Source organism: Hypomesus nipponensis, chromosome 27, assembly GCF_054491055.1.
Source record: "Hypomesus nipponensis isolate SF chromosome 27, ASM5449105v1, whole genome shotgun sequence".
Lineage (NCBI taxonomy): Eukaryota > Metazoa > Chordata > Actinopteri > Osmeriformes > Osmeridae > Hypomesus > Hypomesus nipponensis.
In genome coordinates this window covers 9,075,795-9,090,148 of record NC_140387.1, presented here as the reverse complement: position 1 = coordinate 9,090,148, position 14,354 = coordinate 9,075,795, and the positions used below count along the sequence as shown (strand labels likewise).

The 14,354-nt window shown below is 42.3% G+C and overlaps 1 protein-coding gene across 3 annotated transcripts in view; it reads right to left on the bottom strand.

Annotated features, from left to right (window-relative positions):
* Positions 1-14,354, bottom strand: part of nup214 (nucleoporin 214) — a 115,338-nt gene that overhangs the window by 2,550 nt on the left and 98,434 nt on the right. For all 3 annotated transcript variants that reach the window (XM_084694086.1, XM_084694088.1, XM_084694087.1), the window contains exons 34-35: positions 6,503-6,657; positions 4,001-4,031 (exon numbers count right to left, since the gene is read on the bottom strand). In XM_084694086.1, coding sequence (XP_084550212.1) covers positions 4,001-4,031; positions 6,503-6,657 — 186 coding nt within the window. The remainder of the gene's footprint in view (positions 1-4,000; positions 4,032-6,502; positions 6,658-14,354) is intronic.

The window sequence follows — 14,354 nt, the reverse complement described above, 5'->3', positions numbered from 1 at the left end:
CTAGTGTTAACAATGCTAATCATTTACCCATAAAAAAGAAGTATGAGGGGGAGGGGGGGTTATTTTTATCTAGATACCACTACAACAGCTGCCATCCCCACGAGTGTGTGGTCTGTTGCCTCGGTTGATGAGAGGCAATGACACAGAGAAAGAGGACAAAGGAAAAGAAGAGAGAAAGGTGCAGAGGGAGCAGGCACCCTCAACGTGTGGATACGTTATGGTAATGCTCTTTCTATATACACACACACATATACTTTACTCCAATTGCCATTTGCTTCAAAATGATCTACATCCAATAGTCTTTCCTAGTTTGATGACTTACTTTTCATTAAGCCTCCAGACCAGAAAATCATAATTGTAAGTAAGGTCTTAGAGAGAAGGCCAAAGAGTAAAAGATTGAAGGAGACTATGTAGTCTTCTTTACCATTGATACATATACAATGCGCATGTACACAATCACATCGGTAAGGAAAATTCAGCCATTTCAGAGGCCAGTTTGTGGCAGGTTTCATGGAGCGACCCTTACATTCCAGGACCCCTTCACAGTAGCTACACATTCTCTCACGGTGGGAGACGCCTGATACCAGACAACAAAGTGCCAGTGATATTTTCCACATCGATAGCCATGTGACATGCCATTGGAACAACACTAGGTCCCTTTAAACCTCTTGTAGGTTTACACCACATGTCAAACTCAAGTGGGAGCTTAAATGGTGTATTGAAATAAGTCTACGCTGCTTTACAGCGTCTATTGACCATAAACTAGATCTCTCACAATGCAGTTTGATTATGTTATGACATGTTAAGTGATGACATCCTGCCTCTGTATATACACAGTGTATATACACAAAAGTGTTTAATGCAAAAGTTTAACTGTGGGTGAAGGCGAGCATGGTTTGAATGACAGCACTCCCAACGCAGATGGTTCTGCAAACGTATCCCATGCGCATTTTCACCCAAGGTCCTTTGGCATTCAACCCAAGTTGGTATCGCTCTTGAACTTGGTTAGAGTACTCAGCCAAGCTAGATGTATGTTTCCGCTTCCGCTGACGACAATTTGGAGCCAGAAATGATAGACCTCACCTTCACCAGACAAGGTTTTACCAATTGGAAAACGGCAATGTTTGTTTCACATTAAGGTCAAATAGCTCTTTTGCATTCATTGTGGAAGTCCCTGTCTAGCATAACATCAAACCCAGAATACGTCCTAGGTTTGGGCTAATCCCCGAATGTTTACAACGTCTGGCTCCGCGCCTGATTAACACAACACAATGTAAAAGATTATATGATCCCTTTCCATAATCATGATACCCCCCAGAAATGTTCATGCACCCCCAGTCAAAGCAGTCTACATCCAGCCATGGATAGAATGACATTTCAAAAAGACGGGAAAGCAAATATATGTTTGTGCTTCAAGGAGAAAGAAATTTATGTATTTTGTGTTATGAGGCGATGTCAGTCGTTACAGAGTACAATCTCTGTCGGCCTTTTGACACCAAACACAGAGATAAATACGCCAAATTTAGCCTTCAAGAAAAACAGATTGTCCAAGAATTAAAAGCCGGACAGCATTCGCAGCAGAATACGTTCACAAAAGCTACAGCTAAAAACAATGTTTTTACATTGTAAACATTGTTACATCGTAGTTACAACTGGCCCTTTGAGGGCAACCATAATGCTGATGTGGCCCTTGGTGAAAATGAGTTTGACACCCCTGGTTTACACCATACCAAACAGCTACTAACAAGGGTAGGTAAACTACTTACAAAAGGTATAACAATGAGAAGATAGCTGCATATTAAACAGAACGCTACATTAATTAGCCTGGCTGGTACTTCAATGTTTAAACCAAGGCTTTGAACTGGTTCAAGAAACAAAAAACAGAAACAATTGATATTTCGTTAGAAACAAAAAGGAAACCATATCTTTTTGCCTGTTCTTGAACAGTAATGTTTTTTTGAATTAATGCTAACCGGTAAATATATATATTTTCTTAAAATATGTTCTGCTTGCCATAACTTTGGTCAGTTTACTTAATGTCTTCCTCAACAATGTATTCAACTAAAAACATAACTTTGTATGTGGTTTGGCTGTTCATTTACACAACAGCGGCATTTTGGGGCCTACAAACGAGTTTCCAAGTGCAAATAAAACCACCATTGTCTTGTGTAAACACACAAAAACGTGAACTTGTGAAAACAATTATGTCGTAAGTACTTCAAAATAACTTGTGAGACTTTCTAAACTACAATCCACACTGTGGAAGAATGCTTATGTGCACAGGTGCGTAATGTTTCTTTACAAAGTGACATTGCCAACCCCTGGCCTTGCATGCAGAAAACTGCCTTTTTAATTGTTTTCGCAGATCTGTCTATTCCCAAAACTTTTCAGTATTTAGAACATTGTCGTCATGTAAATAAACGCTTAAACTTAACGGCGGCAGGCAGTGATATTGCGTGAAAGTGAAATGTGTGGTCTACAGTCTTCTGCAACCAGAGGTGGTAAATATGATGCTATGTACCTTGTGAATGTCAGGAATCAACCTCATCAAAGTGTTATTGAAATGCTATGATGTAAAGATAACTTCTTGAAAACAGCTAGCTAGGCTCCAGTTCCACAGAAAAGCCTAAATACAAGTTTAGCATACAAGTTTCTCTTCACAGGTCACGGACAGGCCTTCGTGCTTTTTGTTGTTGTTACTCTAGCATGCATTGGGTGAGGGTCCCACCCAGTTCTGCGATTGACCACAATTGCAAACCAATCAAATGACTGGGAAGCCACTAGCCATGAAGTGCACTGCGATTACCTCACTATAAATGTTGTGAAGAATACTGTTTGCTTCATGTTTTGAACAATACAAATACACATTGTAGATTACTGCACAAATTGTTTTGTGAAATCAATTATAATGACTCGGAAATGTAATTGTGTTTACACAATTGACTTAATGACCAAGGACAAATGCGGGTCCTGAGGTTAGACCTGTTGAGAACCACTGGTGTAGATAGGAGAAAGAATGAAGAATGGAAGAAGAGGTGGAGTGATAACAAATGGGGACACTCTGAATTGACACTGTCCTTCAGATTTTCGGAAGTAGCCACATGTATTCCAAACTTCTGCAAGACTGGCAGGCATGGGGTAGATTGTATGGGTAGGAAATTGTACAGCTTAAGGGGAGGTACTACAGGTGAATATATAAAATAAAAAATCCTGTTCTTCTATCAGAATAAAACTTACCACATGAATACACCCCAAAATATAAGATGTATCGTGACTTTTAGTTTCTCGCCCAATAAATTATGCAAATGACGTGTTTTCTCAGTAAATATGCACTAATTTGCATACAATGCAGAACACGGCAACTACATCATAAATCAGAACATAAGTCAGAACTTTTTGGGTTGTTTTAATGGGATCAATAACTAATTGGTTAGAATTGTTTGGAGGCTTTTGTCAAAATAATGTTTTTTCAGTTAATTATGTTGAAATGCACTTAACCAGTGCAAAAAAACAACGTTTTGCCTCTTTTTTGGTATATAATATTTGAAAATCCCTCTGAACATGTCTAGATATTGCAATTATAAAGCAGTATGTCACTGCCATGACAAAAAAGTAAATAGCAATATATGGTTTGGCTAGCCATATGCTTGAGAGAATAAGCTTTCCAACAATGTACAATTCATTTAAGTTATTTCTTAACTTGCTGAGACAAATTTCAATAAAAGATGGAAACAGACCATGATTTAAGGTTTTGTTTACTCGGCGAAGGTTGTATAAAATCATTTAAAGAAAATTAAAAACATTTTGGGGCAATATTTGTGGCATGTTATGAAAGTTTACTGGTTATAGAGCCAAAATATTAAAAAATAACCAAATTGACAAACTGAACAAAAATCTGGGTTTTTGCCTGTAGTACCTGGCCTTAACTGATGTTTTTACACTTGAAAAAACTACAAACTCTTCCACACATGCATGCACACATGTAACAACTCATACTCACGGATTGGTGGACCCAAATCCTCCAGTAAAGGCTGTAAGGAAACAAGATGACAATTTAAAATTCCCATCAATACATCATAAAAAAGTCAGTACTGTGTTTTTCAACAACCCAATTTTATTTGTGCTGGCTGGCCACAAGGAAAATAACTGTTATAAAACTGCAGCAGAATGACCATAGTCATAGCCATGATGCACCATGCCACATTCAAAGTCACTTAAATCCCATTTCTTCCCCATTCTGATACTCGGTTTTAACTTCAGCAAGTTGTCTTGACCACATCTACATGCCTAAATGCAGGTAAAGGTGCTGCCATGTGATTGACTGATTAGCTATTTGTGTTAACAAGCAATTGAAAAAGGTGTACCTAATAAAGTGGCCGGTGAGTGTTTTTCTCCTGAGTTCTCCAACTAATTAGTTTGAGCAATTGAGTCTTTTACTGGCCCACTCTGCCATTTTTGTTTTATTTTGTTGGGCAATCATTTAATGGAGAGGCAGTAGCCTAGACTAGAAACGTTTTGGCTTTATATTTCAGCTGTAAAATTGAACAATCAGCTTGTAGCCATGTGAAAGACTCAACCGGAGGAGTACATGCAACAGTGAGGAAGAAACCTCTTGCAAATTAGCAATTTTATAAATAGAAAAATTCCACAGAAGGATCGTAATACCCTTTGTAATAAAGTTAGAAACTGAAGTGAGGAATCGAAATGTGAATGTCTTGTTGCATCCACGGTACTTGGAAATTTGGAACAGGTTCAAAAATGGAATGGGTTCTCGATACCCAACCCTAATTAAGAGCAATATAATACTGCAGCGGCGACTGAGGAGGGGGAAGCAGTGCACTGTCAACACTGTATATGGTGGGGACGGTGCACTGCTGACCTCGACGGGGGACATCCTGGATCGGTGGAAGGAATACTTCAAAGACCTCCTTAATTCCACCAATACGCTTTGCGACGTGGAGGCAGAATCTGGGGACATCAGGGGGCCCTTCTATCTCTGGGGCTGAGGTCACTGAGGTGGTTGAAAAGCTCTGCGGTGGCAGGGCCCCCGGGGTGGATGAGGTCCGCCCGGAGTTCCTTAAGGCTCTGGATGCTGTAGGGCTGTCTTGGTTGACACGACTCTGCAACATCGTGTGGACATCGGGGACAGTGCCTCTGGACTGGCAGATTGGGGTGGTGGTTCCCCTCTTTAAAAAGGGGGACCAGAGGGTGTGCTCCAACTTGAGGGGGATCACACTCCTCAGCCTCCCTGGGAAAGTCTATTCAGGGGTCCTGGAGAGGAGGGTCCGTCGGATTGTCGAACCTCGGATTCAGGAGGAGCAATGTGGTTTTTGTCCTGGCCGTGGAACAGTGGACCAGCTCTATACCCTAGGTAGAGTCCTGGAGGGTACATGGGAGTTCGCCCAACCAGTCTACACATGTTTTGTGGATTTGGAAAAGGCGGTTGACCATGTCCCTTGGGGGCTCATGTGGGGGGTGCTCCGAGAGTACAGGGTACCGGATTCCCTGATCGGGGCTGTCTGGTCCCTGTATGACCGGTGCCAGAGTTTGGTCCGTATTGCCGGTAGTAAGTCGAACTTGTTCCCGGTAAGGGTTGGACTCCGCCAGGGCTGCTCTTTGTCACCGATTCTGTTCATAACTTATATGGACAGAATTTCTAGGCGCAGCCAGGGCGTTGAGGGGGTCCAGTTTGGTGACTTCAGGATTGGGTCACTACTTTTTGCAGATGATGTAGTCCTGTTGGCTTCATCGGGCCGCGACCGTCAGCTCTCACTGGCGTGGCTTGCAACCAAATGCTAAGCGGCTGGGATGCGAATCAGCACCTCCAAATCTGAGGCCATGGTTATCGACCGGAAAAGGGTGGAGTGCAATCTCCGGGTCGGGGAGGAGATCTTGACCCAAGCGGAGGAGTTCAAGTATCTCGGGGTCTTGTTAACGAGTGAGGGAAGAATGGAGCGCAAGACCGACAGGCGGATTGGTGCGGCGTCCGCAGTGATGCGGGCTCTGCATCGGTCAGTCGTGGTGAAGATGGAGCTGAGTCAAAAGGCGAAGCTCTATATTTACCAGTCGATCTACGTTCCTACCCTCACCTATGGTCACAAACTATGGGAGATCGCGAATACAAGCTGCTGAAATGAGCTTTCTCCGCAGGGTGTCCGGGCTCTCCGTTAGAGATAGGGTGAGAAGCTCGGTCATCCGGGAGGGGCTCAGAGTAGAACCGCTGCTTCTCCAGGCATCTGATCAGGATGCCTCCTGCACGTCTCCCTGGTGAGGTGTTCTGGGCACGTCCCACTGGGAAGAGGCCCTGGGGAAGACCCAGGACACGCTGGAGGGACTATGTCTCTCAGCTGGCCTGGGAACGCCTTGGAGTCCCCCAGTAAGAGCTGGTGGAAGTGGCCAGGGAGAGGGAAGTCTGGGCCTCCCTGCTTAGGTTGCTGCCCCTGCGACCCGACCCCCGGACAAGCGGCAGATAACGAACGAATAACACTGCACAAATACTGACCTCCCCCTCCAGACTGTCCAAAGCCCGAAAAACCGCCAGGCTGCTGGGCTCCGAACCCTGAAGCAGGCTGCTGCTGAGCCAGGCTGCTGAAGGATGGCGCTGCACTCTGACTGGCTAGAGAACCAAACGTTGGCCCGCTCTGTGGTGATGCAAAGCTGTGAAAAGGAGAGACAAAAAATGCATAAAACACATGTTGACTCTTGCAATACCAAACAATATTTGCTATATATTGATGGTTCATATTTTTCACAAGTTGGAGAGAGACAGGAAAGTAGGAAGAGAGAGGGGGGAAGCTGTGCAGGAAATTTCCCTTGTTGGATTCGAACCTAGGTATTGGTATTAAGGGTTAGAGGTTTTAAGTGTAGAGGACATTTTTTACCCCCAGGTTTTATGAGCTAATTAGCTCATATTAGCAAACTACATTAGTTAACAGCATTTAGCAGATGCCAGCTTGAAATATTAAGCTAACTGTCAGTCTCATCTTTTAGTTAATCCATCATTTGTATCTCGGTTAAGGCTATGAATAAGGCGTGTAACGATACATATTGAATCGTGAGCGTGAGTGTATCATGTCAAAACCAAACCAGCTAGCATAACACAGCTAGCACAGTATACGCAAGGAAGTACATGCTATTCCCAGCACCACACAGAGCCGCTCGCAAGGAGCGAATAAGCGAATTCATGCAAATGTTGTTGCTGCCAGTGGATGTAGTGTACTCAGACAAGTAATCAGGTGTAAATAACAAGGGCAACTTCGCACAAAATTGTAAAAAAAGGAATCAAGCGTGAGGCGACGAGCAAGAATCGAATTGCCTGGATACACATACCGGTACAGGCAATGTATGAAAACATCTATCTCACGCATCCGTTTTTTTGTTGGAGGACTATATAGCTTAATTATATATATTTTGCCATACTTTTAAGGGACAGGTGGTCATTTTGGAGGGGGCACACCGCAAATAAGACTTTTCTTTTTTTCCATGTTGAAAATCGAGGAGGGAGCAAGTCTGCCAGAGTTGGCCAAAGTGTGTGATGGGGGAGGGTCCGTGAGTGATTATTCAACTTTTTGGGTATGGTGGGTGAAAAGGGACAATTTAAGGATAACCAGGAGAAGGAGCAGCCTAACCATACGTCACTGTCACACGGTGTGGATTTTTAATGGGACTGAAAAGGACTGCAAACGAGACTGGTGGCGACTTGACGGTGAGTGCATGTAAGGAACGGCGGCAACGGCGACGTCTATATCTACCGCTGGCGGCGTCTACCAGCGGTAGACCTTGTTTTAGGCGGTAGACCCATGCATCTACCTTCCTTTGAACTCTTGTTCGAAAGTATTGTAAAACCATACGTCTACGAAGTATGTTTGAGATAAGTACGTCGCTACTAAGCCGTATGAGACACGGCGTCACTATACGTCGCCAAACAACAACACACCTGCTAAGTACGTCACCGCCCGCCACTGTCACTCATTTTTTCACACTTTATTGAGTAAAATCAAGTCATGCAATAGGCTACATGTAGAGTAGCTAACTGCGCATAGCCTGTAGTACGCTCATTGTTTGTAGGCTATTCACATTTTGTTGGTGTTCCTTTGTCCTATTGTTACAGTGGATATAAAAATTATACTGAAGAAGCCGTGCTTTCAATGACCCAAAGTACCTGTAGGTATATGCAAAATGTGTGTCCTCCAGACTGTTCATCTCCAGCCAGTAAAAAGAAAGGCATCTTGCATAGTTTATCTTATCGTATGAAAAAAAAACATGGGAGCAGACACTGACGACTAGAGGGGCATGGTATTCCAAATAAGACTGTAGGTCTTCTTTGTCTTGCCCATCCTCTCCTCTGCCCTGCACGTCCTGTCTGTGCTTTTAATAAGCATGCAATGTCTGTCAACTAATTTTCTAATAAAATGTGGTGCACTTAGATTGTAACAGCAAATTGTATTTTGCAGTAGGTTGTTTGTATAAACCGACCCCACTGTACATCTTGCCATACAGAAAACCTTCTCCAGAGCTGCATTTTTCACTCTTACGTGCTTTAGCTATATTTATTGTGTTGGTGAAGTTACAGTAATACCCCAGTGAAATCCAGCATTACCTAGCACAGTGGTACCCAGCCGTGGTCCTCTGGGAACCCCTGTCCTGCATGTTTTAGATGTTTCCCTGCTCCAACACACCCGATTCAAATGACTGGTCATAAGCAGGCTTCTGCAGAGCTGTCAATATGTATTGATAAGTGTTACTCATGTGGTATACCTACTCTTGGCTAATTATAATTACGTATGTCATTGATTCATGTCATTATTTTATGTTTAGGCAACACACATATAAAACAATACTGTACATTTATTTGAACAATGTTCTGCACATGTCATTATCCCTAAACTGTTAACTTTATCACTCTGATGACTAATTGCAGCGCAATAACATAACAAATGTGTTCGTTTAAGTGGAATGTTGCAATGTTTCTTTAGAGAATACCTGAATTAGCCATTTGTTTTACTTTTTTTTCTCCATACACTTGAAGCCCAGTCGACCACTTACAATATACCGGCTCACCAAAATGCACATGTGAATGTTTACTTCCTACTTTACTCGCCTTGAATATCAGGGTATACGATTGGTGGATTTTATGAAGGTGTCATGTATATGAGCTCTTATTGGATGCGGACTATAGTTGTCCGGAAAACATGCCTGTGTCGATAAAGAAACAAAATGTTTGTTCCTTGAAAAATTTGCAAGAACTGGACATGCCAACACATTTTTTAAAGGTTGTAGAAACGTTTTAAAGCGATACAGAAAAATTCAGCTCCTCCATCGCCAGGGATTGTTCAAATGCACGATTTTGAGCTTCGGCCCACCACCTAATTGTGTTGCAGGTAGATTTCAGGTGTTCTGCCTGTGTCCCTAAAATTCAGTTAAGGGCTGCCGTGGTCCTAGTAAAACATTTTGTCTAGAGCCCCGATATGAGTAGCTAGTCTCGGTATGAACTAATGTTTGTGTCTGAAATACTTGCTAGACAACAGTTCAATTGATACTTCATATCAGCCAGTTTTCAAAAAATAAATGTCAAGCTTAATTACGCTTTGGGGAGCATATTTTCAGTTTGCAAATGGTAATGTTTAAATTGCGATTCCAGCTAAGATATTGCCAGAGTGACAACGTAGTTAGAATCAGCTTGTCAACGGGTGTCTTTATTAACCTGTTAACAATCCTGAAAAATTAGCTTAAAACACCTAATCAGAGCAATCTCAATGTAAATTAAAAGCTGTTCTTGATCCATTTGGAGTATTACTTTGGAGTTGCATTTATTTTAATAATAATTACAATAAATGTATATCAGAAAATACAGATTGGTTTGTTATTTTAAGATTGATGACTAATAAAAACAATAATGATAAAAAAATACAGCTGCAAGCAGCGATGTGGATTCCTCTACAAAATGGCAAAATATTATAAAAATGTACAATGTAGAAGGTCAAGAGTTGGACAACTGCTCTGCTACACACCAACTGTTGGGATTTTATGAATATAAATGGTAGAGTATTACCTTTGGTCGGCTTTGGGACAAATGTTAAGAAACGGTTGACATTTCAATGTCAAGTTGCATTTAATTGCACATGGTAACTACAGAATGATGTCATCTCGAGGCCAATAAGGTTTTGAAAAACCATCAGTCAAAATGATATTTAATTTATTGACACAAAGATATTGAGGCAATGTGGAAATTTACATAAATGTAGCCATTTTGTATTGCATTTCTTATTCCATTTCACCCTATATAAAGACACATCTGCCCACACACAACTTCCATCCATGCTGTTACCCTCTCTCCCAGCGCAGGTCATGCCAAGGCACACATGCTGTGTCGGCCGCATGAGGTTTAGAGGTAGTCCAAAAACATGCCTCCCACAATTGACACATTTTAACCACAGTACTCTTTTCAAACTTTCCCCAAGATGGCTGGAAAACTGCAGATATTGTAACTCTTCTAGAGTTGATCTCTTTCCAGAATGTCAATGTCAATGTACAATTAACAATAGTCATGTGGGCAAACGGGCTAGGGCAGAGCTCATGTTCAGCTCCTTGAAAGAATAGCCTATGGCAGTACAGCAGCCGACCCTTTGGTCCCATTAAAATACACAACATGCACAATCATGGTGACCAACAAGATGATATTAACTGATAAACAATAACATCACAGACATGTAACTGAACAAACACAACAACTGAAATCCCTCGCACAGCTGTTGTAACCGCACTATTTTCCACAAGGCCTATTTGACATACCGCACCGCATGCTGGGTACCCAAGGGGCGCTGACGCTGATTTTATAGCTGTGCTCCGACTGTGTGATTTGAGTATTGGCTTTGGTCTGCTTTGGGACAAAGGTTAAGAAACGGTTGACATTTCAGGGTGAAATTGCGCATGATATCAGAGTGATTTCATCCTGTTCAACTAAACAGATAATCAAAATTATGACAGGCCAAAAGACTGGATTTGAACCTGTGACCTTGCTCCTTGCAGTGCACTGTCTTAGCCTACTGAGCTAAGTGTCTCAGTGTTGAGAACCATTGTGGTCAGTTACCGTATACAAAAGTAAGCTATTTGTTCTGTGGCAAGCATTATAATATTTGGCTGAAGTTTAAACAGCTGTAATTCAGTGATCTTTTGAGATATCAAGGCAAGGGCAGTCCCGCTGGATGAAGCTGTCTTGGGGGCAGGGCTGATGAGAAGCTGTCCATCTAGAGAGAAGTAGTCCAGCAAGGGGTCTGTGTTGCTCTCAGCATCATCTGTTGCACTCTGTTGAGCAGGCCTCGCATGACCAGTAAAAGTGAAGAAAGGGTCCATGTCAGTGGTGAAAAATGAAGCTTTTTCAATCTACACTTGATACAGACTTCAGTTTTGACTGAAATGCAGTGGCAATACTTTAACTTGAATCCAAATGTGTTGACCTGATGGAGTCCCGGCCATGCAAAGTCACTCCAAACATTTGGCTCGATTCCAGGCTCTGGCAAGAGTATTTAGCTCTAAACTGGTCAATATACACATCTGACCAAAGACCAGCTCGAACTTTGCCTGTAAACAGTGATTCTGACTGTCAGAGACCTTTAAATAGGCTGACCGAGTGAAACTAGCCTGGCTAACGTAGGTCGCTTTATCAGGCAAATGACGAATTAAATAGGGTTGTTTTGAAAGATCCTATATACTGGCCATCTTCAGCAGGTTCTTGTCTACAAAAAGCAGCCATCCCTGACGTTTTAGGAGTAAACTACAATTTTGTTTACACACTGCCAGTGAGCGAGCTGAATCTGTCTCTGAGGTTAAGTCAAAACAATGTACCCCCGGGACGCAGTCTCACTCCACTTGCAAGTTTTCCACAAATCACAAAAATAATGGGAGCATCTGGCTAAAAGCACAATTCCCACATCTCCTAAAGGCTGCCCTCCTCGAAGTTTGGTAACAAACACATTTTTGGTGTCCACCGAACTGTAAAATGGTGAACTTATGAACGCGACCAAAACATGGCTGCCGCCTAAGCCTATGCGGTCTCCCTGGCGCATAGGCTTATTACAAAGACTTTCACGAGCCAAATCAAAATTCTGAGCCGACAGGTCTTTGGGGAATCGCTTGTTCTCCTAAAAGCTGCTCTTCTCTACCTTTCTGATGAATTTGCCGAGATGCTACATGATTCACTAATTACACAGAGGGAAAAACTAGCTTATTTTCGATTTCGGTTTTCAGTCACTTCAAACTCACGATTTAAAGGTCTCAAAGTGCTCAAACCTTCACCATAATTCAAGAGTAGTGTACTTTCACGAACCCAATCATTGATTCTATCTTAAAATGTGTAAAAATAGGACTTACCGAACGTGGCTGCCTCCAACACGGCTTTCAGGTGATTCCAGTTGAAAACAACAATGGCCGCCAAAAAATAATTTATATTCGTAACGGCGAGCTGCGATTGGAAGCGAAATGAGGGTGACGGTGGGGCTTGGTCAGCACACCATTTCCAGAAAGGATGTGTGTGCGTCTCGCCAAGCTCGCGCGTGTCAAGTAGGTTGACCACCTGTCCTTCTTTGCGTTGTACAGCACAGCATTTTCAATATGCGACGTGCGGAACAAGGGGCAAAAATGCTGTGCGACACAACGCAAAGCGGGACAGGTGGTCACCCAAGTGTCAAGGGGCAGGATGAGTCTGTGAGAATTTGGAGCGCGCGCACTGTGGAGCAATTCAATTGAATTCAATCATATATTGACATACCAAGGTGAAATTGTTTATGGTACTAGAGATTGATGTCGTCTTGAACCCTATTAGGTTTGAAAAACAATCAGTCAAAATTATATTTGATTTATTAAAAAATAAAAATATTGAGGCAATTTGGACATTTACATAAATACACTTCTTTCTGCCATTTTGTATTGCATTTCTTATTCCATGTCACCCTATGTAAAGACATGTATTCTACAGATCTGTAACAAATTTCAAGTCGATTGGGTCTATGGTTTATGAGTAGAAGGGTTTTGAAGGATGTACCAAATCTGGACAGTACAAGAAAATTCATAATTCTGACAATATGGGTCCTTGAGGCTTTTTTGTTCCCCATGAGAAATAAGGCATGAATACCCATTTTCAGGCATTTTGGAGTAATGGGGCGCTGGGGAAATCACGTAGACTTTGGGCATGTTTTATAGCGCCACCTATGGGCGCACATGGGCCACTAGCCGTCTGGGAGTAATGAGTGACCTGTTTTATCATTGGGCCAAATTGGAAAAAATCAGGTCCAGGACTTAGCTGTTGGGCCATTTAGTGGAGAAATTTAGCGGAGAAATTCCTCCAACCGGAGGCACCCTAATAATAATAAGAAGAATACTAACAAAAACAATAGGTTTCCTCCTACCGGAAAAAACCCAAATAAAATAATAAGTTATCCTCAGACTCATGCTTTCACGCCGGGTGCATTCTTTTACCATTTCATCTTTGTTTTCGTAGTCCATTTTGCCATGATTTGAGATCCAAAAGTGTCAACAGCTACCAAAACTATGCTGTTTACCTTTTGCGCAGACTTAAATTTATGCATTGAAACTTCCATGTTGAAAGCGACCAATCTTAAGAGGGTCAGTGCCTCCATAGGTTTCCACCCCAAAATTGTAAAAAATTATGTAGACTCGCGCAAGCAGAAATCAGCCGAGGGAGCAGAAATTCACTGAAGGAGCAAAATTTCACAGCACGAGCAAAATGTCACTGCACGAGCAGAACCCCATTGCACTCAAGCAGATTATGCTTGCAGAATTTCACTGCGAGGTGTAAGGTGACTACAAAAAATAGACGTATTAAGGAGAAGTGGGTGATCAGACAGAAGATAATGAGAATGGTAGCTCCTAAAATAAAAATAGAAGTGTGAAAACATTTTTTTAAATGGCACAGTGCCATTTTGTAGCCTGACAGGATCAAACCCTCAAACATGTTATTGGGGAAAATTAGGAGTGAGGGAAGAGGAAAAAACTGAATAACAGAGAAATTGCCTACAGTGAGGGCAACCTTCCTCATCTATATTAAAGGCAAGGACTAGAGGACGAGGGCCTCAATCGTTGTATACTTTTGTGTGGGGAAGGGGGACAGTGGCGGACTGAGGAGTGGGGGTTCAGCCCATAATCACTTCTGGAAGACATGAAGCCAATCCAGGACCCTTTGGAGGGAGGGAGGGGAGTAAGTGAGCAAGCGTGAGCGAGCTGGTAAGAGAAGCTACGTTCACACTGCAAGCCTTAATGCTCAATTCCAAATTATTTATCAGATCAGATTTTTTTGGGTGGGCTGTTAACAATATTTTAAATGGGGCCAATATCAGATT